Source organism: Neodiprion fabricii, chromosome 1 (assembly GCF_021155785.1).
Source record: "Neodiprion fabricii isolate iyNeoFabr1 chromosome 1, iyNeoFabr1.1, whole genome shotgun sequence".
Lineage (NCBI taxonomy): Eukaryota > Metazoa > Arthropoda > Insecta > Hymenoptera > Diprionidae > Neodiprion > Neodiprion fabricii.
Window position 1 is genome coordinate 26,916,839 of NC_060239.1, and position 22,756 is coordinate 26,939,594.

A 22,756-nucleotide genomic window follows, 5' to 3' on the forward strand; every position below is an offset into this window, starting at 1 on the left:
TTATCTTATATTTTCAGAAAGTATGGAAAATTCTACCCGGGATAGCAATGAAAGTAGTAAGCTGTTCGTGAAGATTGAAGAATTATTAGAAGAGAAATAATAAATATACCGAGCTTAAAATATTTCCGATGCCTTAGGCTGCAATAGCAAGGGCAGGTGCAGCAAATGGTTCCGAAATTCTAATGCCTTATATCCTTATTAGACATTGAAAATGCTGAGTAAGCTTCGGATGATGTTAGAATTTGTGAAGGTTAACGACGATTTGGTTGTAACATTGTCATATACCACGTCTAGGAAAATCATGTTTACATTTATGGAACGAAAATATCGTTCGAATTTCGGTGTACGTTACTAATAGGTATACACATTTCGTACATCCGTTGTGTACAAATCAACTTAATCAGTGGAGAATCTGCCAACGTCGCGATGAATCCACCGTCGTGCATAAAAATCGTACGTTCTCGAGTTATTAGTATGTTTTGTCGACTTGATAATTTTGCTGCGTTCATTTTACGAGTTAATTAAGCACAAAGAGCGATTACGTCGTGCGCTGTATTTGCTTAAACATAAATTATTGTTTCCCGCCAGTTCCGCGCAGGACGTTCATAACCTAAAAACCTGTCCAAAATCTTTCACCACTTGTTGAATTTACCTTTCAGAAACGAAAAACGTGTTGCGTGCAGCACATGATTTAGCTGACGGATATTTAAATTTAATGAAATAATCAAGAGACATGTATCGTCATTCGTTTTTGTGTATTTTCGATTTTACAGTGCATACCTTGATCGTTGCGATGTATTCGCTCAAAGTAATTCAGCGGGAATGGCGTCAGAAGGAAATAATTATAAAACTTTCGAATAGTTACTGGACGGCGGATAATAAAATTTCACCTTGTAAATTTATTTTTAGCCTGGTTCCAAAGAAACTTTGATTTGTCCAAATTTAACTGTAAGCGATGTGGATATTCGCGATCAATGCACTAAGAATGATCTTATCTCATTGGCAAATGAAATCTTTGGTACAAACAAATGGAATCATACTGTGACAAGTCAAACTTTAGGCAGGTTATTAATTTAAATTACTCTCCAGTTTTACTATCTGCCCATAATTTTCCATATGTAATTGTAATCTGTTTTCAGATTTTGTCGAATACACCACAGGCAAATATCAGGTCGGATGCGCAGCCTTCGTTAAAATTCAATTGCGAGATGGAACTGTTCACGAGGACGTAGGATACAGCAACTTGGAAGGACCCAACAAGGGCTTAATTATATTTTTAGCGAGAACTGTAAGACTTGGGCATTATCTTACACCATGGATGAATCCCACTTTTTCTTGTTGATTGCTGTAAAGCAGTATTTCTAATTACAGGGTTCCATTACAAATGCTATGAAAAACACCTTGTTGTGCTTTGGTGGTGATATTGCTACAAAAATTCGAAATTTTACCAAACCGAAAACCGAGAGTTCAGTTTCAACCATTTCTCATATTGGAGAACCACAAAAGATGGTTCCCCCTCTGCTACGGATGACTCCAAATGCTCAATCCACGCCGCATAAAACACCATCGCCAAGGTGCGACATCCAGGCCACTACGTTCAATTATGATAATCGAGGTATTGACATTAGATATAATAGTCAGTTTTACCAAGGAATGCGTCTTTTCTGAAATTTAATACTGTGCGATTTGCATCTGTGGAAGAAAATGGAAATTTTTAACAGAACTTATCTTCCAGAGGTTTTATCAGTTTCGAATAATGAAGAACCAAAAATACAATCACCAAAACCTCTTCACCCAGTGGAAAGCTGCGTTAAGGTTGATAAAGCTGGTAATTACTGGAGAATATTACTAATTGAAGCTATTGACTCCACGTCTTAGTTATGTTGATTGTGTTATTTATAATGCTTTCTAACTATGTAGCAATGACGGAGGAGGAACGAAGATTGGAAAGAAAACGCAAACAAGCACAGAAGCAAGAAGAGTATAAAAGGTTACTGAAAGAAACGGCATATGGCCAGAAACCAAATCCAAGATTTTAATTCGATAAACTTTTACTGAGTAAGAACTTACAGAGCTTAGTGATAAAAAAGTTGTTCGCTTGTTAAATATACGATATATATTTTCTTAAGTTGCTCGTTTAAGCCCTGTTGATATGTAAACACGATTCAAGGTCACCTCTGTGGCCGGCTGTACAGGTTAATTGGATGTTAGCAAACAATACCAGTGGACTCGAATCGGTCAGAATCAACCACCTTGGGTTTAGCTATTATGATAATACATGAGTTATTAACACATAGGTACATAAAATAGAAATTTATTTTCAAATGAACCTGCTGAAAAGTACTTCACAGAGTTCAAGTTCTACTCGAAGCTTAAAAACTAGTCATTATCTTTCCATGGTCACACTTTCACTTATATTTGGCATTGGCAATCTGGAAGCAGCTGAGGATAGCTTTTTTCTTGCCAACATTCTCAAGAGTATACGAAACTCCACATGGTACAGTGAAATGTCCGTAAGTGTCCATTTTAATGCTCTTCTCATGAATTGTTACTACAATATTACCCGCCATAATACAAAATACCTGCAAAAGTTTGTCAAATATAACAGAACAGTGTAAAACAAACTCAGCGTGTTAGATTTGAGTATGAATTTGAGGTCTATGTTATTTAATGTAGATGTCAACAACTACCATATGATGATGATCTGGTGCTTGACTCCTATTTATCCCGTTTGGGGGCATCTGTACAATAGAACTTGATACAAATCCCATGACTGTATTCAAGCCAGGCAAAATACTATAATTGTCAAAGTTCAATAGCACTTTTGGCGTCCGTTTTATTCCATGAAAGTTTACGTGCCAGTCTGAAATTATATTCAAGATTACATTAGGGTTTATTACTGCATAGATTTTCATAATAATTATTACCTGATTTTAAATTTTTCTTGAGCACAGGGCTGCCTGATGTTTTAGTTGTGGTTGCAGAAAATCTAACTACTTTCTTGGACTTCCGCCTAGGCTTCGTATTCAACATCACTCCGTTGTCATTTCTCTCTTCAATTAATGGTTCACTCGTGAGTTCTGTTTCAGCTTTATCAGAAGTTTTTATATTTGGAGTACTTGTCGAAACCTCATTACTCTGTCGAACGTCTTTTAGTTCTGCTTTAGCATCTCGTATCTTCTTCATTTTTTTTCCTTTTCCATTTATGTGATCTATAGTCGGCACAAATTCTGGGGAATCGTCTCTTTTTGTTTTGAACCTCTCTCCGTTCCAGTATTCCAAGGGTTTACACCTTTTTCTGCCTGATCTTCTAACTACAGGTGTATCATTATTTCTGTTAAACGAGCTTTTCTGCTTTGGTATTGCTATTGAGGATGTAATCTTTGGACGAATACTTTTGGTTTGTAAAACCTCTACATTGTCTAGTGGTTTTTTGATCAAAAGAACATTGTTACTACTATTACTAATAGACTTTGTAAATATTTCATTCGTGGAATCCAAATTATTAGTTACTTTATAAATTGATAAAGATTCCCTGCTGTTGATGCTGTAATTTACTTTCCGTAGTTCCTTCTTCCGTGTCGAACATCGTGTGTTAGTTGATGATTTGATGATTCTATCTTTAATGTACTTTTTCTTCTTCACAGAATTGTTTCTATTGCTCTGATACTCATTCTCTTCGTCTGAGTTCATTATTTTCCACTTTCCAACCTCATTTCTAGGAGCAAAATCAACGTTGTTAGGTCCTGAATTCTTTTTGTCACTGGTTGCTTCCGTAGTCCGTGTTACAAAGCAAGTTTTATCAGTCGATCCAGTTGTTGCAGTGGTAAAGGTTTCTAAATTGTTACCCTCCTTACTGTTTTTACATGGTGGTGTACTATTTGCAGCACATTTTATCAGGGAATGATGGTCAAGAGAGAGATTCGGACTTTCTTCTACCGAGAAAGGCCATTCAAGCTTCGAATGCTGCTCTCTGTTTATTTTCAAAGGTGTAGACGTTACCATGCAAGCAACTTTATCTGTCCGAATAGGTTGACTAACAATGGAACTAGCATGTGAGCAACGATATTTTTCTAAAATTTCCTTGACAGGTCCCATTTTCTGCATGAAAATAAGAGAATAATGGAAAAGTTGATTCTCAATTGGCGGAAATATAATTAAAGTATGGTTGCTTCCTTCAAATAATTCTTCAATGACTTAGTTGCATAGAATACAAACTCGTATCTTTCTTGAACCAATAACAGTTTGCAATTTCACTTTGTTGTTGCATGTAGGGAAAAAAATCCGAGAATGAGAACGACAATGCGAAAAATACTAGAGGAAGAAAATTAACCTAGGAATCATGAGGAGTAAATTCAATTATTCTTTGAATACGTTAATAAATACATACGATGGCACATGCTCTTTGCCAGAGTTATTAACAATTCACCAAAGAATACATATCAATTTATTGTGTCATTAACTGCTTTCAGAACTCGAAAGATAGAATTATAGTCAAGAAAATAGAACTCTGTTTCTTGAATCAATTTTCAAATGCTTTCCATTTTTAAACGCGTCAACGAAAGAAAACAACATCGGATTTAGTTCTGAGCATCACCGTCGTCACGCTAGCAGCGCTTGAGAGCTCGGCCGCCATTACGCGACGCCCACTGGCCAGTGATAGTTGATCATGGAAGTGGAACTGGTCGAATGTTGGCGAATAGCGTGCTTGACCCGTGTCCCGGTACGTTTAACCATGTTTAACTCGGTATTATGATTAGGTGTAAGTTTTTCTTACGAGTAGATTCCTTTAATCGGTTGACATAACAGTCGTGAGTGGATAAATTTTCTGTTTAATCACTCGGCGTAAGGCATACTAAACTTCGACAATCTTAAACAAGTGACTGCAACCGCGTTGAATATGTCAATTGTTTTACCTATTTGTTGCGACGCGACGTAATCAAGAAGTTGTTTTCTCCTATTCGCGTTCTCAGAAATATAGACTTGTTTAGCTTTGTCACAGCGTTTGGAGCTTACCCAAAGTGTCTAACATAAAACTAGATTCTCTACGTTTTTGCTACGAAATTATTACCGTGATCGTTAGATTCGTACTGGCGATTAAAATTCAGTGTCATGTCTTACACGTTTACTCTTCTACCATGTTGAAGTTATAAGTGACCTTATCGGAACAATTCATGTCGAGGAAAAACCGTTACTTCGTGATTTTGGAAATTGTTTGAAATTTAGTAAACCGTAATAAATCAAAACATACTCATATATTGAAATTTTCGTTCCTTCAGTCAGTTTAAAAATGAAAAAATACTGATTTTTTTCGCAATGTTTCATTACGGTAACGTTACTAACTTCAGTCTTGTGATATTTTGAAAATGGTCGAATTCGTAATTCTTGTGTAACTTTTCGAGGTAATTATCTTTGAACTTTCTTAGTGTCGTGTTTACGGATAATAAAATAGTGATAGTGAGCTACCCGCTTGAGTGTGTTTGTGCGTTCAGATTGATCGTGAAAAGTGTATGTGAATATCCAGTGCATTTAATGTACATACACCAAATCAGGAGCCGGCTCGATGCAGCCGTGAGTGCATCAAAGTGATCAAGAGTGACATCCTGCAGGCGCTGAGCTCAAATGGCGAGATGACAAGAATTAGGTACGCCCCTGCTCTTTTTGGGTAAGAATAGATTTTCATCGAACCAATATATACTGAATCGGTGTCAATGTGTTGTCGTGATATCGCATGAGGATAGATTCTAATACATAATTTATGGCTGCACAAATATATTCTAAAGTGTATGTTTTTATTCTGTACTTTCCACCGTGCGTAGTATTAGCAAAGCTATATTAGAAACGCCGATTTTAAGATATAATGTAACAATTAGGCACTCTTTAGGTACTAGGTTAAAAGCTGCACTTATCAAGATGATTCAGATGCTTGGTTTTGTTTTATTAGAACATTTGTTCTTACATTGCGTACATTACTACCAAAACATCGTTGAATCAGTCTTCGAGAAAATATGATAAAATTTCATCCTGTCTTGGATGCATTTTTGGATTTAGTCGCAGTCATTTGTTTTTGATAATCGCTACGTATCCATCAAGTCTGACTGCGCCTTTTGCGCGTAGACTCAATACTCCTCGTTTCCGAGAACAACCCGCACACTTCACGACGTCTCTTGGCTGTAACGCACGCACTCTTTAAATCTTGTATACACCGTGGCTGACAACGACATTCCGAAAATTGTAGGTTATGAGTGTCACGTGCAAGAGTTAGCCTAGCATACATCGTCGTAATTTTAGTTTTTAGGAAGATTGACAAAGAACGTAATTTAACAATGGACACCGGCGATTCAACAGATGAATATTTCAAGAGTTACGAGGATCTGGAAGTAAACATTCACTTATGTCACTATTGATATTTACTGATGGAGACAGTTTGAAAGGAAATGATTGATTGTTTGAATTAATATTATTATCCTCCTGTCGATCATTTCCTACTGACTTCTCACTGATAACGGCAGTTTTTTTTCATTGCGCTTGTCTCCACAGGTTCATCGACTGATGCTAGAGGATAAACCTCGTACCCTTGCTTACAAAAATGCAATATTTGCTTGTAGCGATAAATTTCAGAACAAAATTGTAATGGATGTTGGTGCTGGGACGGGTATGAAGTTAACACTTTTATCACATAATAATTAATGAAGTCGATTTGTTAATTATGCAAAGAACTTTAGTTGCGAAAATTTAGACACAAGTGAAGTCTTACCAGTAATATCTGCATTGATTGATGATTCTCAACAGGTATACTATCGGTGTTCTGTGCCAAAGCAGGTGCTGCAAAAGTTTATGCTATAGAAGCAAGCCACATGGCACAAGTAGCAAAAGAAGTAGTTCGCGAAAATGGTTTTGAAAGTATCGTAGAAGTGATTCACAGTAAAGTAGAAGATTTAAAGAGTGATGATATCGGCAAAGTCGATATCATAGTCTCTGAATGGATGGGATTTCATTTGATGCACGAGGGAATGCTGGATTCGGTACTTGTGGCCAGAGATCAATTCTTGAAAGAAAATGGACTCATGTTCCCTAACGAGGCCAAACTTTATGCATCTCCTTGCGAATTACCCACTGTGTATGATTTCTGGAACGATGTATACGGAGTCAGTATGGAGTAAGGAAATACATTTGTTAGCATGGTCGACTATCAACAATAGTATTTAATTTCTGGTTGATTCTATAGATGCCATCACGAGTTTAAAACAGGCTGTCAGCGTTCTGACTATAGCATGTTCAAGCCTTACTTTCGTTTTAAAATTCTCTTACTTTTTTTGAATAGGTTTGTCAGCCGGGAACAGAGACGTTTGAAGTCTAAAAAGCCAAATATTTCGTCTTTAGAGGCAAATAACTTACTGACGGATGGAAAGCTGCTTGTTTGGCTGGATCTCAGTACAGCAACTATGCCAGAATTGTTATGTCTCGGTGGTGAATCTACGGTCGTACCGTGCAATCGGAACGGAATATATCAGGGCGTTTGCGTATGGTTTTCCGTTACATTTCTGGATGGTTCGGAATTATCGACTAGTCCAGAGTATGAATCAACTCATTGGAAACAAAGTATTGTAGTACTCCCACACGATATTCCGGTAACGAAAGATGAACCAGTAGCATTCAAGCTCGAACTCCGTAAGGATTCTTTGAAACCAAGAATTTATAATGTGGAATATACTCAGTTAGACCCAGAAAACGTCGAACACGATATTCCCTGTCATTGTCATATGACCAAGTGTTTAGTAATAAAAGCTTATCTCTCTGAACATCCAGAGGAAGATATCCAGGGTAGAGAAACTTAATTTTTACTACGAAGTCACATGTTTTGTGATTTCAAGTACCATACTGCATCTATTCTTGCTTATGCAAGTTTCCTTGTGAATAAGCATATGGGTTAATTCACGCGAAACGGGACGGGTTTCAACGGATGGTCATCGAATTTGACGCGCGGCTAGAATCTCATTCCTTACTATCTTGTGAAGACTCTTCCATAGTGTTGGGTTCATACATAAATTCTTGACTCCTCGCTAACCGTGATTGAACGAATTTTCCTTGGACTACTCAATTCACTTGGAAATTTTACCGATCACAGTTCAAGTTGTTAAAAAAGTGTGCTACAATTTTCAGCTGGGCGTTTGATTTTGTTCACTGGCAATCAATTATCGCAAAAATTGGATTGAAAATTGAAACAGTTTGCTTTTTCAATCATTTTCTACCGACAAACAAGCAAGAAAAATGCCCAGCTGAAAATTATACCACAACTTTTATCACAACCTGAACTGTGTGCAGTAAATTTTTCAAGTGAATCGGAGTAGAGTACAGAAAATACTTCATCGTGATTTGCGGGGAATCAATTTTTGCTTGCGACCCAAAACCATAGAAGACTCTTCACTAGATAGTAAGGAATTAGATTCTACCCGATATGAACCTACATAGAATGTTCAATTGTTATATTTGTTTAAATATTTCAGATACATTTTATGTAACTTTTATTAAAGATGTCTGCAATTTTAAGTAAGACATTTTTCGATACAAATAATTCTGTGGTATTTATTGTTATGTGGTATAAAAGCCGGATCTAAAGACAACTATTTGTACATGGGATTTTACTTCCATCTATTTTTTAAATAATTTGGAAATAAATTGTGCCCATTGAAGTAAGGGTGCTCAGAAAAAATGGTGTAATACATAAATTTTCCTGCACACTTTGACAGTACTACGTTCTAGTCTGTACGTGCCTACCTGAGTTTTTATCCCGCATAGATTGTCGATTTAACGATCAATTTGTCGGATTTTTTTTTACCATTACTCCTGAAAAAAGCTCGTGTTACGTCATACGCGTATGTTTAGTTGCCTGCCGTTAGGCGTACAGTCAATCTGCGTGATTATAATGGTACGCTTGTTTTATTTGCATGGAGAGAACCGACTGGATATGAATGACATTTGCAGAAGAAAAAAAAAGTAAAACAGCTGACAATTATAATTCTGACTTGAAAGGTTATGGAATGTAGTCAGTTATTTCAATACTGCGAACAACAAGTAGTAATCAAGTGAGCACAGTGAAATGTTATCGTAATATTAACAAAGATGCGAAAAATATCACTCAGTAACGGAAATGATGGGCAGAGATCGGGAAGGTAACTGACGTTCTTCTCAAGGTTATGTTTATCCCAAGATGATTTATCCAATATTTCGTTGATATTTAATTATTCAATGGACATAATACTTCGTTAATATTACTAAATAACTATTTTGCAATTGGAACATATGAACTTTTCCATGCTGGTTTCTTGTGAATTCTCTTTGCTCTAATCCCTAAAATTGAACTGCTTGCTATTCCCATTCATACTTGGTTACACAACAGTCAACTGACTTTAGAACTTAGTTTGCTGTGGAGTATTCGTTAACATAAGCGTGTACGAGTAATTCTTCTAGGCAAAAGGTTTATCAGCGTAGTGGTCAGAGAGAAGGATCCCCGAATTATGTGCTCTTGTATTCAGATGGAGAAAATAGTGGAGACGAAGAGACAATTGCTCTTCGTACAGTATCGAAACAAAAATCACCTCCCCGCAAAGTGGAGGTGATGAAAATTCAGTTACAACCTGAGGATACTTTGCAGGCACTTTCACTCAGATACGGATGTACCGTGAGTAAATGTTACTCATTAGGGAGAAAGCAGACAGAACTAGGATAGTTTTATCAAATTTTATTTATTCTTGCAGATATCTGAATTGAAGAGGATCAATAAAATACATAAAGAAAACGAAATATTTGCACATCGAACAATTAAGGTTCCTGTTGTCGCGTTCTCCCTCTTGACAGAAACTTTGAATCAAACTGAAAATACAGACAATAACGACGGCGAAATTGGCGATCTTATTACTATCGAGGACACACCGGCTAATAGCTCTAGAGAGGAACAGATTATCAATCTAATAGCTCTTCCAACTCCTGTACCTCCTTTAAAATCGAATTTTGATTATACCACATTAAATACAATCTGCGAAACTCCTGCAAATCAATGTGAAAATACACTAGATGTCTTAGAGGATGGAGAAAACGATCAATTACTTGCTTCCGAAGAAAGCAGCCCAGAGCAACATAGTGTATACAAGTTATCGTGTTCTGGGGCTGATTGGGGTCTGTCGTGGCCGCAGCTCGTTGGTTGTTCGCTACTCCTGGGACTTGCGGGACCTCTTATTATTTATTTTTTATTTCTTGCCGAAACTTCTTCTAAACATCACTCGAGTGCGGGATACTATAAGCATTTCTTTTCATGAAAGTAAGAAAAGGACCAACTTTTCTCTTACAAAAGTTCGATTACGTGTGTGTTGACAAATATAACTGTACATATCACCTATACGAATTTTGAGGCAACATATCTTTTTGACCTAAAGTGGTCCATAATACATACAGGTTGTAGCATATTGATTGCATAACTCGTTTAGTTTCTCCATGAATACTAACGCTAGTAACGCATGTTCCTCTAATGAATTCGGAAAGTAAATGACAGCAATATATTAGGCATCTGAAATCTTTTTATGTCTAATATTTTACTTGATAAACGGTTATATGCTATATGCATGTATTTTTTAAATTTGTAACTGAGTCCATAGTTTTGTTTTTGAAGTTGCCAAACGCTATTAGTAAATTTATACATAAATATATATTTTTGTTCGTGTACAGAGCGATTGTATAGTTTAAGAAATATTGTGTCTTTTGGTCACAATTTGAATTCCTCTCAGTTAGAATTGCAAATAATTGTCAATTACTATCTTTGACTTTTATGTGTATATTCTTAAGCCAACAAACCTTAATCTCGGAACAATATGTGTACGTATTTTGTCACGTAAGATATATTTTTTGACTTGTAAATTTTTTACTTGGAAACGAGGAGATTTGAATGGTTTGTTGGAGGAATGGTGCAGTTGTGTACCAGATAGAAAAAATAGTATGATTGTGATATGTTCATAAGCAATACTCTAGTTAATTGACTTACAGCTGAGTTATTTATAATATGATCGAATTTTTAGTTAATATTTTACATTTGTTATTAGCTAGTGATAAAATGCGAAAAAATATATTTCTAAACACAGTAAATTTGTTTTTTCTTTGAAGTGTTTTACAATTAGCTAAATTGCTGTAAAGACAGTTACTCGTTGAAAAGTTGTATGTTCTTTCTTTTACTGCAACATTTCATGTAAAGATTCGGCATTCGATAATCTTAACGGGTCAGCTATTTATTTCTAAATACTTTGATCTAACCGGAGTTGGTGGTAATCAAATCAACATAGATCGTACAATTTTTCCTGCAAAATATGACCAGTTTATTTCATCCGTTTACAGGTTTTAAATTTTTATTGTTGACACATCGGGATGCGAGCAGTTAGTGCGTATTTCCAATCTGAAAACAGAGATATAACATAGAAATTTACAATGGAAGTATAGAATCAAGTAATGCGGATTCACACCATTTTCTAAGCACTATTTTGACTGAGAAATATTATATAGACGATAAATCTATTAATTATTTACCAAAAATACTTTCGTAATTAGTACACATTACAAAAGAATTTGTACCTCATAAAGGAAATTCATCGCTGACTGCCAGGATCCTGTGAAAAAATAAACAAACGATTATACTCTATCTCTTTCAAGAAAAATAATTTATATATTGTTTAAGTAATTTGCAAATCAGTAGACGATATGATGTCGTTCAATTTGTATTCAGAAGACCGTCGTCAAACTCATCATAAGAGGAATAACACGCAGATGAAAGAATTGCATTTGAGCATTAATTGATATTTATAAGGATGAATAATTTGAATATTTGTACATACCGGATATTTCAAGGATTATTCAGAATTTAGAACTTTTTGAAACTCTTCTTGGATCCAGTTCCCTTTGAGACCTTGAGAACGTTGAATCTAACAGTTTTGCTCAGTGGTCGACATTCGCCAATGGTCACAACATCACCTATTTCCACGTCTCTGAAAATGAAACCATTGTTACATTACCTAATCAGTCCAAAACAAACTTTTGAATACCGAAGTTTTCAATAATTTAATTTTCACTGCATCAGTAGACGATAAAATAGACTTCAATTTGTATTCAGAAGACCGTCGTCAATATCATCATTGATTAAAGATTAAAATCAAACAGCCATAAAAAAAGACGTGAGATAATTTTATAATGCTGTACACTTCAATATAATATAATTTAATTAATTAATCACCTGAAGCAAGGGCTCAAGTGGACACTCATATTCCGGTGACGTTTTTCAAATCGATTATATTTCCGGATATAGTGAAGATAATCCCTACGAATAACAATCGTGCGTTGCATCTTCATCTTCTGTACCACTCCGGTCAAAATGCGTCCTCTAATGGAAACATTGCCGGTAAATGGGCACTTTTTGTCAATGTAGGTACCTTCAATAGCCTGCACAGGAAGGAAAACGAAAAATTAATTTGTTACTCACTGCTAATTTGTGTTCAATATTATCAGTATCAGAAGAAAGATTCCACCACCATGAAAATAATAGATATATTTTTAGCTATAAGATGGGGGCAAAATATGCGTATGATAGAATGCCGGCAACAACACAAAGAGTATAGATATATTTTCTATTGAAAGTAAAATGAACACGTGTATACTATTCTGCGTTTTTGGAAAACTAGTTGCAAATGCGCCTGATTCAAGTCAGTGAAACTTGCTCGGAGATTGCTTGTATAAAGAAAAAGATCAAAGAAATGTCTCAATTATGAAGCAACATTATTACAAGAGAAAAAAGCTGAGATTGCAGATAAAGTATTAATAAAGTCTTAGATACAAGCTAAGATTGAATCCCCGTTTCAGATATGATTGATATATCACTTTCCACACATTATTCAATCATTTATTTATCAGTGTTCTCAAGCCGCCAAATCCCAACAGTCGATCATTTCAGTTAGTATTCATGTTGAGAATAGAATAGAGATTATAATTACAAGAATTAAAAATCAAATGGCTTTGTATACGCGCTTAAATTGCATGCATTTATCACAGATCTTAAGAATACTTAAAATATTTTATTTAACAGAGCAATTCGTTGCTTCGGTAGCACCTCATATTGCCATTTGAGTTTTAATTTGAAAGCTTTCAAGGGAGGACTACCTAATTGATCTTCAACACAGGGCAAAAAAAACACGTGGAAAATGTTCCAATTTGTAATTTTGAAAGCTGTAACAGGTAGTTATGATGGTAAACAAGGAATTTAAAATTCTCACATTCATTTCAAAATAAATTTAGCGTAAAATATTTTCAACTACTATTTCAAGTTTGAAAGTTTAGTCATAAGTATTCGTACACAAAATAAATTCGATCAATAATCAATCTGAATACTGATATTTATACCAATATAGTGGAAATGTCTTAAGTTCAAACAGTACTTTGACTAGAATCGTTCAATTGATAAGAATTGTTTTTTTCATCAATTTTAAAGGTTGTCCTCCTTTGAATTATGAGATTCCCAAAACTTGTCCCTGAAAATATTCACATAGCAACTTTGGAATGTTGATACATTGAGAATGTAAAGTGTAGCTTTTGCCAAAGATTTTTAAACCTGAACACAAAGGGGATTATTATCTAAACAATGAATGAGAAACATGGGAAACAGGTTTTCTAGAAAATATTTGGGACCAGCCTGTAACTTTGCATAATCAATGCACTAGCGCAGCAAACATGATAAAAGCACCGGCAATCGGCAAACTCCAACACCAACAAGCCACCACCGATCGATGACCAATAGAGCGAGCACCAGGAAAGAACATGAATTAGAACGTTGACCCCATAGACGTTATAGTTTTCTGAAAATCTGCAACAAACCTCACGGGGAGTTTTAAAACCAAGGCCGACACTACGACTCAACCTGAGCGGCTTCTTCTTCAGGTTAGCCTTCCTGTTGAGGTTGAGCGTGGACTGTTTCTGAAAAGCCTTTTCCGTCTTTCCGAAAAAAAACAAACAAAGAAACACAACATTAGTTTACTTCTTCGATGCAATGCTCACCTCGCGAGGAGTCTTAAAGCCAAGACCCACGCTACGGCTATACCTCATAGACTTCCTATGCTTCTGCCCGAGACCTTTCTTTCGATTAAGAAAGATCGTCGGTTGTCGCTGGAACGAACGCTCGTTCTGCAAATATTCAATCCATATCAACACGCGTATACAAACGAATTGTTATCGGCAATCAGTAGCTGAGTATCTGCTGATTTTCAGCTACAAGCCATTCAACGAGCAACGAGACATTTATCAATAGGTGTACAATTGTTAAAATTCATTAAACACGGCGTCAAGTATATCTTCCGAAATTCTTTACAAGTACTTTTGAATTGCGCTAGAAATTCAATAAAATTTTATTGCATGTCAGCAGACGATGTGTCGCCAAGTGGTATTCAGAAGACCGTCGTCAAGTATCATCATTCTGCAATTATTTGTTCATCTCTTTGATCACAATCAATACTCAGTGCGAATCTGTCAGACAAGTTCGCGTGTGTTGTAGTTTAAACCTGTCGAAATATGGAATTGACACAGTGCCGTTGTGAGGTTAAGTATAATTGTTACACCCGTCAGAAATTTTAGGCGATTTTCATCCGCATCCTAAAACCCCTCTTAGGAACAAAATTTTAAAACCGTTTTGCACTTGACCGTAAATAACACGCGGGGATTGCGCCTAAATTATACGCTTTAAAACCATTTTGATAAAACGACAAACGGATCGTCGAAGAGTCGAATAACCGATTATCATTATTTCGAAAAATCTGATGTCGAATTTCAATTTATGTTTATTCAATCTCGGGATAAAAACTCTTCGATTTGAGATCATGACGTAGAACCGGGCGTGAAATATCTTTGGAGGTGAAAATACAAGGCGAAGAGACGCGGCCCACGTGTCGGTGGCATAACGTTTTTGCACTTTGATTGGATTCGTTACTCCCGTACAGCGTTATTTCGTATTAGGTTAAATGCCGGGATTGCGGAAAACCCGCGATCGGTTAAAAGTTTTAAAAACTGTGCAGATATCGCGTGGAAGTTACGATTCTCCGTAAGAATAATTACGGGAGGCTTACCTGATCCGCCATCTTGAACTGGTGAAAGAGAGAACGAGAAACGGAAGCTCGAGTATTGAGATGTCTCAATTCTCCATTCGTGGTGCTAGTTGTTTTCCGGCGTTCTGGTGGCGCCATTATTTGAATTTAAAAATGCCTGTGCAGCCACAGACTAGGGAGAGATAAATAAGAATTAGCAAAAATAATCGATTATTTTTCTTCGATTAACCGAGTATAAGCAATTATTTTTCCTCAGAATCGATTTTTGTTTTTTACTCCCATGAACGACGAAATGCAATATCAATTTATGTGATTACAGTATTAATTGTTATCATAGTCTCACTAACTACTTATTTGATATAATAGGAGAAAGATAAATGAATATTTTCACCTGAAGTTGAAAAACATTTTTAATGAAACTATAAATTATCGAAGAACTTTTCCGCTGTTAAGACTACATTATACATACTGAAATTTACGAAATTTCGTAATGCACCGTTTCAAAAAAATACGAAATGATCGATTATTTGATTAATTTTTACCGATTCAGTCGAGTCGTGTTATATTATTTTTTTTCGACGCGATGCATCGATTATTTTTAGTGGTCATCGCTGTTGAGAAAAACTCGTACGAGAACAGATATCGTCTTTTTAATACCTCAATTTTCGGATATTGCTTTACTGGAAAGGCTAAATTTTTCTCATACCAATTCATAAGTAAACGGGAAAATATTCAGTGTTTAAATTTATGCCTGCGGTTGTGACTGGTTAGCTTATTTGTGGATTACAGTTACATTATAATTGCAACTCTAACGCGATTGGTACGTCATAATTCTCTGCGAAATTTTACAAGGTCGATAATTCCAATGGCACAAATGACAGTGCACAAATTTATAATTAAACATTGCTTCTTGTCTGCGCACACAATCAATGCAGCTGTTCAGAATCGACGTTATATCTCTGGCGAACTGGAAGATACAATAAACGAATCGGTTTTCCTCGTTAGCATAAATGAGTGTTGCAGTTAAGTAGTTGTTTCGGGAACAACTTTGAAAATGTGGACTTACTTCGTTTCGTACTGCGCTTGTTTTCACTGATCGTTACGTTTTAGCACTCAGCTTCTCTGTGATGTGAAAGAGGTCTGTAACTCTAAGACGGGAAAACTGTTAAAAACTTAATTTTCATCAGTTCTTCCGGTTCGCCATAGATATACATGTTTGTTAATTTACGTCAAACATGACGTTGAATATCGATGGAATTTATATGGACAAAATTCCTGCATTTTTTCGTAATAAATGGATTTTTATTTACTCACTGTACGACAAAATATGGAGGACATTATTTATAGAATCATTTGAAATAAATACTGCGTGAAGATATGAACGAAATAATTTCACAAAGCATTACTTCGAGTGGAAATCAACTATTCGCGAGGTTATTTGTTTAAATAAAATCTTTAGTGTGGATTGTAAAATTTTGCGCAGTGGTATGCTCAGGGAACTGTGCCTTTAAAAAAGATATTGCAGGAAATAAATTCGGAGAGTAAAGTCCGTGAAGAATCTGCACAATTTACAAAGCCATAACGCAAAGCTGTTGGTTAGGTAGTTGCGGTTTACTTTAGAGACCATTCGTTTACTTCTTGTGGTTGTCTATGGAGTCTAGACGAGCCGCAGACAATGGTCATCCTTATGAGGGTTCAATGCGACAGGTGTGAAATTATCATGTCAAGGTTTCAAGATTTACGTTATACCTACGTTTAAATATGACATCTGTGTCGTGTAGGCTCAACTTGTTTGCAAAAAATGAAATGAAATACGAGAAAAGGAAAGTGAGAGCGAACCTTCAATTACTTCTTTCGAACAGTGTCTTATGCTACAATATTTTTGCTTTTGCATATTCGTTCTGAATTTATGAATTGAATTGACCAGTAAATCTTTTTAACCCCAATCGGTCACTCTGGGTGAATTTCACCCCAAACATTTTTCGAACTCCTTATAGAGTCCTGGAAATGGCTTCGTAGTGCGAATCTTCATGCAAAATGAAGGCCTTTTCTTCGACATTTTTAGCACTTTCTTTAAGTTTGCCGATGTTTTACAATATTTAAACAACCAATTTTGGCTAGGAAAACAGAGAGAGAGCTTTTTCTGCTATCCTTAAACAATACCTTGATATTTTTTTAGATTTTTCAGAACTCATTTTTCAAGCAAAAAATCACTTTTAGGCTGAAATTCACCAAGTGTGCCCATTATGCGATTCTACCGAGGTGTGACCGACTAGGGTTACATACATATATCTTTACGTTACATTTTTATGCGAAAAATGAGAATGGCTTAAAAAAAAATATATTTTTGCGAAAATTCCGTGACTATTTTCTTCGGAATGATCGCTTAACACTTATTGAGAATACTCCTCGTTTTGCGAATGAGTCGCGTAGATATTCGCGGAATTGTACAAAATTCCGAAATATATCTGTATAATATTCTATACTGTTAATTCAGGTCACAGTAGTTTCGCGAATGTCGTGTGCCAATTGTGTCGATTACTTTTCACAGCAAAAGTGCAAATATTATACATGCCCGAAAAGTAAAAAATGCGATCCATAAAAAAATTGTTCGCATAATATCATCCGCATAAAATACGTTCGACAAACATTTTGCATGTATTGAAAAATTCTCGGAGACAATTCAGCAGTATCGGGTTGGTGATTATTAGCTAATCAATCTCGGCACACCTGCATTTAAATTCTCGCAAATGTAGGCGGTACGTTTTCAACGTTTTCCTGAATACCTACGTAAAAACAAAAACCGTTAAACTCTTACGTGATCGGGTGAAAATATTGTTTACACTGAGGTTTTTTCACCATAAACGTATCTCGTTTTTACTTGAAGAAATACAGTTGTCGATTCACGTAGTGCCGAGAAATCAGATAGAGGTGATCGTTTCAGGCTGGATTTCTTAACAAAATTCCCGCATCCGCGCACCATGTAGTACCTGTAAGTGCAGCCTGCAAGCTGTATTGCGGAGTAAGCGCGGCGTCTCGTGCTTATCGTCAGCTAGAAAATTAATTTCTGTAACATTTACTACTCACTTCTTAATGTCTTCCGCCGTTCATGCGGCTCTCTTACTCGGCACAGAGATAGATATCATAACTACAAGACGGTAGAAACTCTGTCTCTCTTTCTCTCTTTCTCTCTTTCTCTCTTTCTCTCTCTATCTCTTCCTGATTAGCTCTTGCCCGCCAAAGGTACGCTTCGATTCTCGCTCTGTACCACACGTTCGATCACTTTTATTTTCCACGTAAGCTCGTGTGTCACGCGTAGAAGCTACACGTATTACACATTCGGCAGGTATGTTGTGTACCGTTATGTTCCGGCGTCGGTTCCAAATTCTCTCCGTGACAATTTACACGTCGGCACGATCATCGCGTGATTTTTTTTTATTTCCCTCACCGCAGTAATAAATATCCTCAAAAAGGAAAGTGGCAATCTGAAAATATCGCTACAGAAATGGTTGAAATTTCTCGAAAGATTGTCGTACTTTTGTTAATGTAACTATTATTCTACAATTCATAAATATATACATCTGTGTCAGGGAGTAGACGTTTACTTGTTACGCGTCACACAGTAATGTGAAAACTAATGAGGCTGAAGTTAGTAACGTTAACGTAACGATATGTCACGGAATTAATCATTATTGCATAATTTTAGAATAACTTTCATAAGAAGTCGGTTTTTTAAAATGAGAGTATGTTTTGTTTATCATGGTTTACGCAATTTCAGACATTCATAAAGATTCAAAATAGTGATTTTTCCTAAACATGCATCATTATAGTAACGTTGCTAACTTCACCCTCGTGAAAACTAAGCAATCGCTGCGTCAACTTTCTGATCGTGAGCTTCTGCAGAATTTTCATCGGAGCTGAAGAAAGGTATGTATATATATATATATAAATATATATAAAATGTATAAAGTGAGGTCAAAGTACTGCGATGGGAGTTGTTTGAAGAAACGAAACGGAAAAAGAAAGAACAAGAAAAGAAAAAAAAAAAAGAAAAATCTTGCAATTGGTTCGCGTGTTTCTTGGAATCGTTGCATTGAAGACGTTCTCACGTCAGGTTGAACGTGTAATTGTTGGAAATCGGGGTATTTATTGACTGGAAAGAATGCTTATAGCATAAAATGGCAAATACTCTAATACGTTTTGTTGCACGCAGGGTATTATGTGGGCACACACGTATACACACATCACGGTAAATGCTGTTCTTGCACGGGAGCGTCTCTTTCCAAGGCTCAACAACACTCGTGCGGCTATTTTACGCGAATTAACCCGCGCACTCCGTAAGGTCACGTTCATTTTCTACCCAGACGCACTGTCCGAGGTGTCGGTGTATAATTCTGATTTAAAAACTCCACTTCCTCGCTACACATCAATTAAGAATTGCATCGTACCTGCAGCGAGTACAGATTTGAAGACCTAATATCGCATCGCCCTAAAAACCCATGAATTTTCTCCTCCATGCTGCTGCGTACATCGTGTGTCGTGCAGTAACGTAAACGACATCCATTCCGGCCGTTGAAACGCTAACGATAAGCACCCAGGTACGCGAATTAATACCCATTCTCAAAAATAATGAAGCGTATACTGTGGAAAAGCTCTCAGCTAGCCACAGCGTGCACGATAAATTAAACGGAGTACATCTGAGCATTGTACCCGAGCACCTAAGCTCCGCGTCGACTTTGCGCTTATATGGGTATCGGTCCGAAGGACCGCAGGAGTGCACGAGTCGGGTCCACGAGTCAGATAACGCGAATGCAATATACACATAGCTTAATCGAGTCTCGGAGTTGGAACAACGACCTGGATGTCGGGGGTATGGCGGGTACGTCGCCTATGGGAACAGCTGAAATTCAAGGCTGATTAATGACGACTTGACATGCACGGGCTGTTCGCCTCTCGACCCCCCCAGTCCCGGTCCCAGTCCCTGTATACCTACAGGGATACCTGCATGTCCCGAAGCCCTTTGCGCTGGCACTCACTTGAACCTCTTAAGTCTTAACGGTAAACGCGACTCCCACTGCAAACACATTACCGATCATGAGAGTCTTCGGGCGTCTCAGACACCGAGACGGACATGGGTTACGGACAGTATGTGAAGAGATAAGGGTGCGTTTACGCCGCGATTCCTTATATTTAGCTTTTCGCCATTCTAAAACGCGATTCATACTCCCACGATCATTTTCATCGTACGTCGTATCCGTGCGTACGACTTTGACGTTTCTTTTACTTCCTCGCCTCGTATACCGGCTATGCGTATCGGACCCATTAACGCAGACGAACGTGAATTTTTGGACAAATTCATGCTGGTATGAACGACTAAACTTCGGAGTAGGTATGCGGACTTGATGAGTAATTATTAGGCGTGATGTGTGTGGGCGAGGGAATGGTAATACTTCAGGGGTGCAATTACGGTGAGATACGTTTAGGATTCGAGTCGTCATCTACACTGTGTATATGCGCGCGTGTGTGTGTGTGAGTGACACATGTGTATATGGGCATTGAAAACCCCGGAACCCTACAATTACCCCATTATTATCACTCGTTTGCATGCGGGCCTTGGCCCTTGTACGCCGTCTGAATTTTTCCACCGTATAATAATTCGATACTCGCCTAACGAAACTTTAGGATCCAACATCGGTAGCTGTGTGGTCGAAGCGACCGAAGCCGTTCTTGGGTAGGTATAAGGAAGCGATGCCGTCGTGTGAATAACTGGGAGAATGAATTCTACCGGACGGCTACCTGCCACTGCTGCACCATCGTCAGACAGCGAGAGCCTGTGAAGGCTGCCTGCTTGGCACTTGCCAGTTCCTTATTTCCGATGAGTAGTGGCCTACCTACAGTAGGCCGGAATTCACATCGTGGATGCGGCAAACGGCCCCATCTCTAACGATCTATATGCACAAGCCTGCATCGCTGGCAGGCCAAAGAGCCATTATCATCCTAGACAATCCAACAATGCTCTATAGTTACCGGTTCAATAGATGATATGAATAATTCCTCGATTCGAACTACCTGCTCGTGTATCTATATAGAAATATATACTCATTAATCTCACATGAAATGCATCGTACATATTTCCCATGGTATAGTGTAACTATCGTGCTATTTCCTACCGGCTTTCAAATTCTTACCTGGTTACGAAGCGGGTTTCTATATTTCTGCTTGTTCCTCTAATATGGAAATATCTTTGAAATTGTATTCGTTACGGTATGCGGAAAAAGTAAAAGTCGATTTGGTCTAATTCGAGGCAAAATTTGACATTCAGTTTCACTAAAACTAAGTTACTTGGATTATTCAGGACATTCAAAATCCTGCGAGTGCTTATTTTGTTTCCCATACTTAAAAATACGCAATGCGTTAAACGGTGCACAATATTTTTAGAATTGCACGTACAACGTGAAAAGACTGCATGGATTCAGTATCTCCTGAATGGCTCATCGACGCACGATGATTGAGGACCGATAAGACGGGTGGTGGTTCTGACTCGTTTGATAAAAGCCATTTATCTCTCGAGGAGTCCTGGTATAATCGATAGCTACGACGCCCTTGTACAATGTTGTCTCATTTATTATTTCTTTATTTCTTTCTACAAGGAAATAATCGATTCCGAAAGGCACGCAGGGCTATTGATTTCAACGCATACAAACGGCGTGTCTGGATTTTGATTGATGACACCGCTGATTGACGCCGCGTGGTTTTGTATCGTCGTATACCTCATAACCGGATAATTCGCTGTTCCGGACAACTCTGGGGTATCGGTCGTTGGTCAAGGTATCCTTCCGTTTCCAACTAAATTCCATCGAACTCTGCGCCGTCGTACTGACGTAGCGAAATAAATTTCTCGTTCTCATAATAAGCTGCGGCTATAGGCTGCACGCGATTAAGGTATTATACCTACTCCATTAAACTGGCAAAGTCGCTGCGGTCTTCGCAATTACTCGATATCTCTATACTCAGGTTGCTCATTTCCTTCGAGTCGATTACCGCTCCCACAAGGATATGTAAAAACGCTTTGTTCTTTCCCCGATAGTAAAGTGCGAACGGGTAAAATACAGCGTAACGACACGTACGCACTACACCGTAAATGGAAACAACGTTACATCATCGTCAATCATCCCGCGTCTTCAAATCACACATTTAATGACTCGACGTATGTACCACTTACCGCACTCATTGCCAAAGTATTATTCATCCGTCAAACCTGCCATCGCTTCAAATTTAACAATACAACGAATTAACCTTATCTTTGGAAATCGAAAGTCGCGCCGCTTTTACATCGCTCTGCGTGCGTTAGCTTGAATTAATCTTTTTGGTTTCATCTGACTGATGCAGGGGCAAATGAGGAAATGAAATCTGAGAAGAAAATAAAGGAAAAGGAAAAAAAAATATGAGCACAAATTGTATTTCAATTCATCGCGATGTTTCGTTATTACGATTCATGACGAATAGCCTTAAGATCCTTAGGTGTTAGCGAGCTACTCGTCCTTCGGCCAGCTGATAGGTATGTTACGTTGAAACCACTGCCGTGTTTTTGCTCTTCCATTCGTCGATCGGTACGGGTGTATAGACGGAGGTAA

General features: G+C 37.4%; 6 protein-coding genes across 10 annotated transcripts in view; 4 read left to right on the plus strand and 2 right to left on the minus strand.

The window, feature by feature from the left end:
• Positions 1 to 111: 111 nt before the first annotated feature.
• Positions 112 to 2,607, plus strand: LOC124184708 (DNA repair protein RAD52 homolog). Its single transcript, XM_046574722.1, has 6 exons — positions 112 to 453; positions 910 to 1,060; positions 1,140 to 1,288; positions 1,372 to 1,615; positions 1,736 to 1,828; positions 1,921 to 2,607. Exons 1-6 carry the CDS (start codon positions 427 to 429, stop codon positions 2,037 to 2,039), a joined length of 783 nt encoding a protein of 260 aa, XP_046430678.1. The 5' UTR covers positions 112 to 426; the 3' UTR covers positions 2,040 to 2,607.
• Positions 2,299 to 4,574, minus strand: LOC124184621. Of its 2 annotated transcripts, XM_046574563.1 has the most exons (4): positions 4,391 to 4,574; positions 2,928 to 4,101; positions 2,691 to 2,863; positions 2,299 to 2,582 (listed from the first exon to the last, which is right to left on the minus strand). In XM_046574563.1, the coding sequence occupies exons 2-4, from the start codon at positions 4,096 to 4,098 to the stop codon at positions 2,409 to 2,411; spliced, it is 1,518 nt and encodes a 505-aa protein (XP_046430519.1). In that variant the 5' UTR covers positions 4,099 to 4,101; positions 4,391 to 4,574; the 3' UTR covers positions 2,299 to 2,408. The 2 variants fall into 2 exon arrangements, with proteins under 2 accessions (XP_046430519.1, XP_046430511.1); XM_046574555.1 differs by having other exon boundaries at positions 2,928 to 4,574.
• A 768-nt stretch (positions 4,575 to 5,342) lies between these two features.
• The window catches only part of LOC124184601, a 118,774-nt gene continuing 101,360 nt past the window's right edge, over positions 5,343 to 22,756 (plus strand). The window contains exon 1 of the mRNA XM_046574511.1: positions 5,343 to 5,665. The gene's annotated coding sequence lies outside the window, so the exon portion shown is untranslated. The remainder of the gene's footprint in view (positions 5,666 to 22,756) is intronic.
• LOC124184677 (protein arginine N-methyltransferase 6) lies at positions 5,965 to 8,714 on the plus strand. Its single transcript, XM_046574665.1, has 4 exons — positions 5,965 to 6,380; positions 6,541 to 6,655; positions 6,793 to 7,159; positions 7,325 to 8,714. The coding sequence occupies exons 1-4, from the start codon at positions 6,327 to 6,329 to the stop codon at positions 7,836 to 7,838; spliced, it is 1,050 nt and encodes a 349-aa protein (XP_046430621.1). The 5' UTR covers positions 5,965 to 6,326; the 3' UTR covers positions 7,839 to 8,714.
• LOC124184696 (lysM and putative peptidoglycan-binding domain-containing protein 3) lies at positions 8,939 to 12,396 on the plus strand. Of its 2 annotated transcripts, none has more exons than XM_046574708.1 (3): positions 8,939 to 9,173; positions 9,537 to 9,682; positions 9,759 to 12,396. In XM_046574708.1, the coding sequence occupies exons 1-3, from the start codon at positions 9,152 to 9,154 to the stop codon at positions 10,314 to 10,316; spliced, it is 726 nt and encodes a 241-aa protein (XP_046430664.1). In that variant the 5' UTR covers positions 8,939 to 9,151; the 3' UTR covers positions 10,317 to 12,396. The 2 variants fall into 2 exon arrangements, with proteins under 2 accessions (XP_046430664.1, XP_046430658.1); XM_046574702.1 differs by having other exon boundaries at positions 8,940 to 9,173; positions 9,472 to 9,682.
• LOC124184712 (40S ribosomal protein S11) lies at positions 11,340 to 15,248 on the minus strand. 3 transcript variants are annotated; one of them, XM_046574755.1, is made up of 7 exons: positions 15,144 to 15,170; positions 14,083 to 14,208; positions 13,903 to 14,019; positions 12,272 to 12,477; positions 11,877 to 12,026; positions 11,617 to 11,651; positions 11,340 to 11,440 (listed from the first exon to the last, which is right to left on the minus strand). In XM_046574755.1, the coding sequence occupies exons 1-5, from the start codon at positions 15,153 to 15,155 to the stop codon at positions 11,903 to 11,905; spliced, it is 585 nt and encodes a 194-aa protein (XP_046430711.1). In that variant the 5' UTR covers positions 15,156 to 15,170; the 3' UTR covers positions 11,340 to 11,440; positions 11,617 to 11,651; positions 11,877 to 11,902. The 3 variants fall into 3 exon arrangements, with proteins under 3 accessions (XP_046430711.1, XP_046430701.1, XP_046430692.1); XM_046574745.1 differs by lacking the exon at positions 14,083 to 14,208 and having other exon boundaries at positions 15,144 to 15,248; XM_046574736.1 differs by lacking the exon at positions 13,903 to 14,019.

Excerpts from the sequence above, each read along its gene's own strand:
- LOC124184708 (XM_046574722.1), top strand. The coding sequence starts at position 427 with ATGAATCCACCGTCGTGCATAAAAATC. Across the intron at positions 454-909 it reads CACCGTCGTGCATAAAAATC|CCTGGTTCCAAAGAAACTTT; the intron begins GTACGTTCTCGA and ends ATTTATTTTTAG. Across the intron at positions 1,289-1,371 it reads TTATATTTTTAGCGAGAACT|GGTTCCATTACAAATGCTAT; the intron begins GTAAGACTTGGG and ends TTCTAATTACAG.
- LOC124184621 (XM_046574555.1), bottom strand. The coding sequence starts at position 4,107 with ATGCAGAAAATGGGACCTGTCAAGGAAATTTTAGAAAAATATCGTTGC. Across the intron at positions 2,864-2,927 it reads CAAGAAAAATTTAAAATCAG|ACTGGCACGTAAACTTTCAT; the intron begins GTAATAATTATT and ends ATATAATTTCAG. Across the intron at positions 2,583-2,690 it reads CACCAGATCATCATCATATG|GTATTTTGTATTATGGCGGG; the intron begins GTAGTTGTTGAC and ends AAACTTTTGCAG.
- LOC124184677 (XM_046574665.1), top strand. The coding sequence starts at position 6,327 with ATGGACACCGGCGATTCAACAGATGAATATTTCAAGAGTTACGAGGAT. Across the intron at positions 6,381-6,540 it reads AGAGTTACGAGGATCTGGAA|GTTCATCGACTGATGCTAGA; the intron begins GTAAACATTCAC and ends TTGTCTCCACAG. Across the intron at positions 7,160-7,324 it reads GTATACGGAGTCAGTATGGA|GTTTGTCAGCCGGGAACAGA; the intron begins GTAAGGAAATAC and ends TTTTTTGAATAG.
- LOC124184696 (XM_046574702.1), top strand. The coding sequence starts at position 9,124 with ATGCGAAAAATATCACTCAGTAACGGAAATGATGGGCAGAGATCGGGA. Across the intron at positions 9,174-9,471 it reads GATGGGCAGAGATCGGGAAG|GCAAAAGGTTTATCAGCGTA; the intron begins GTAACTGACGTT and ends TAATTCTTCTAG. Across the intron at positions 9,683-9,758 it reads CACTCAGATACGGATGTACC|ATATCTGAATTGAAGAGGAT; the intron begins GTGAGTAAATGT and ends TTATTCTTGCAG.
- LOC124184712 (XM_046574755.1), bottom strand. Across the intron at positions 14,020-14,082 it reads GCTTTAAGACTCCTCGCGAG|ACGGAAAAGGCTTTTCAGAA; the intron begins GTGAGCATTGCA and ends TTTTTCGGAAAG. Across the intron at positions 12,478-13,902 it reads GTTTTAAAACTCCCCGTGAG|GCTATTGAAGGTACCTACAT; the intron begins GTTTGTTGCAGA and ends CTTCCTGTGCAG.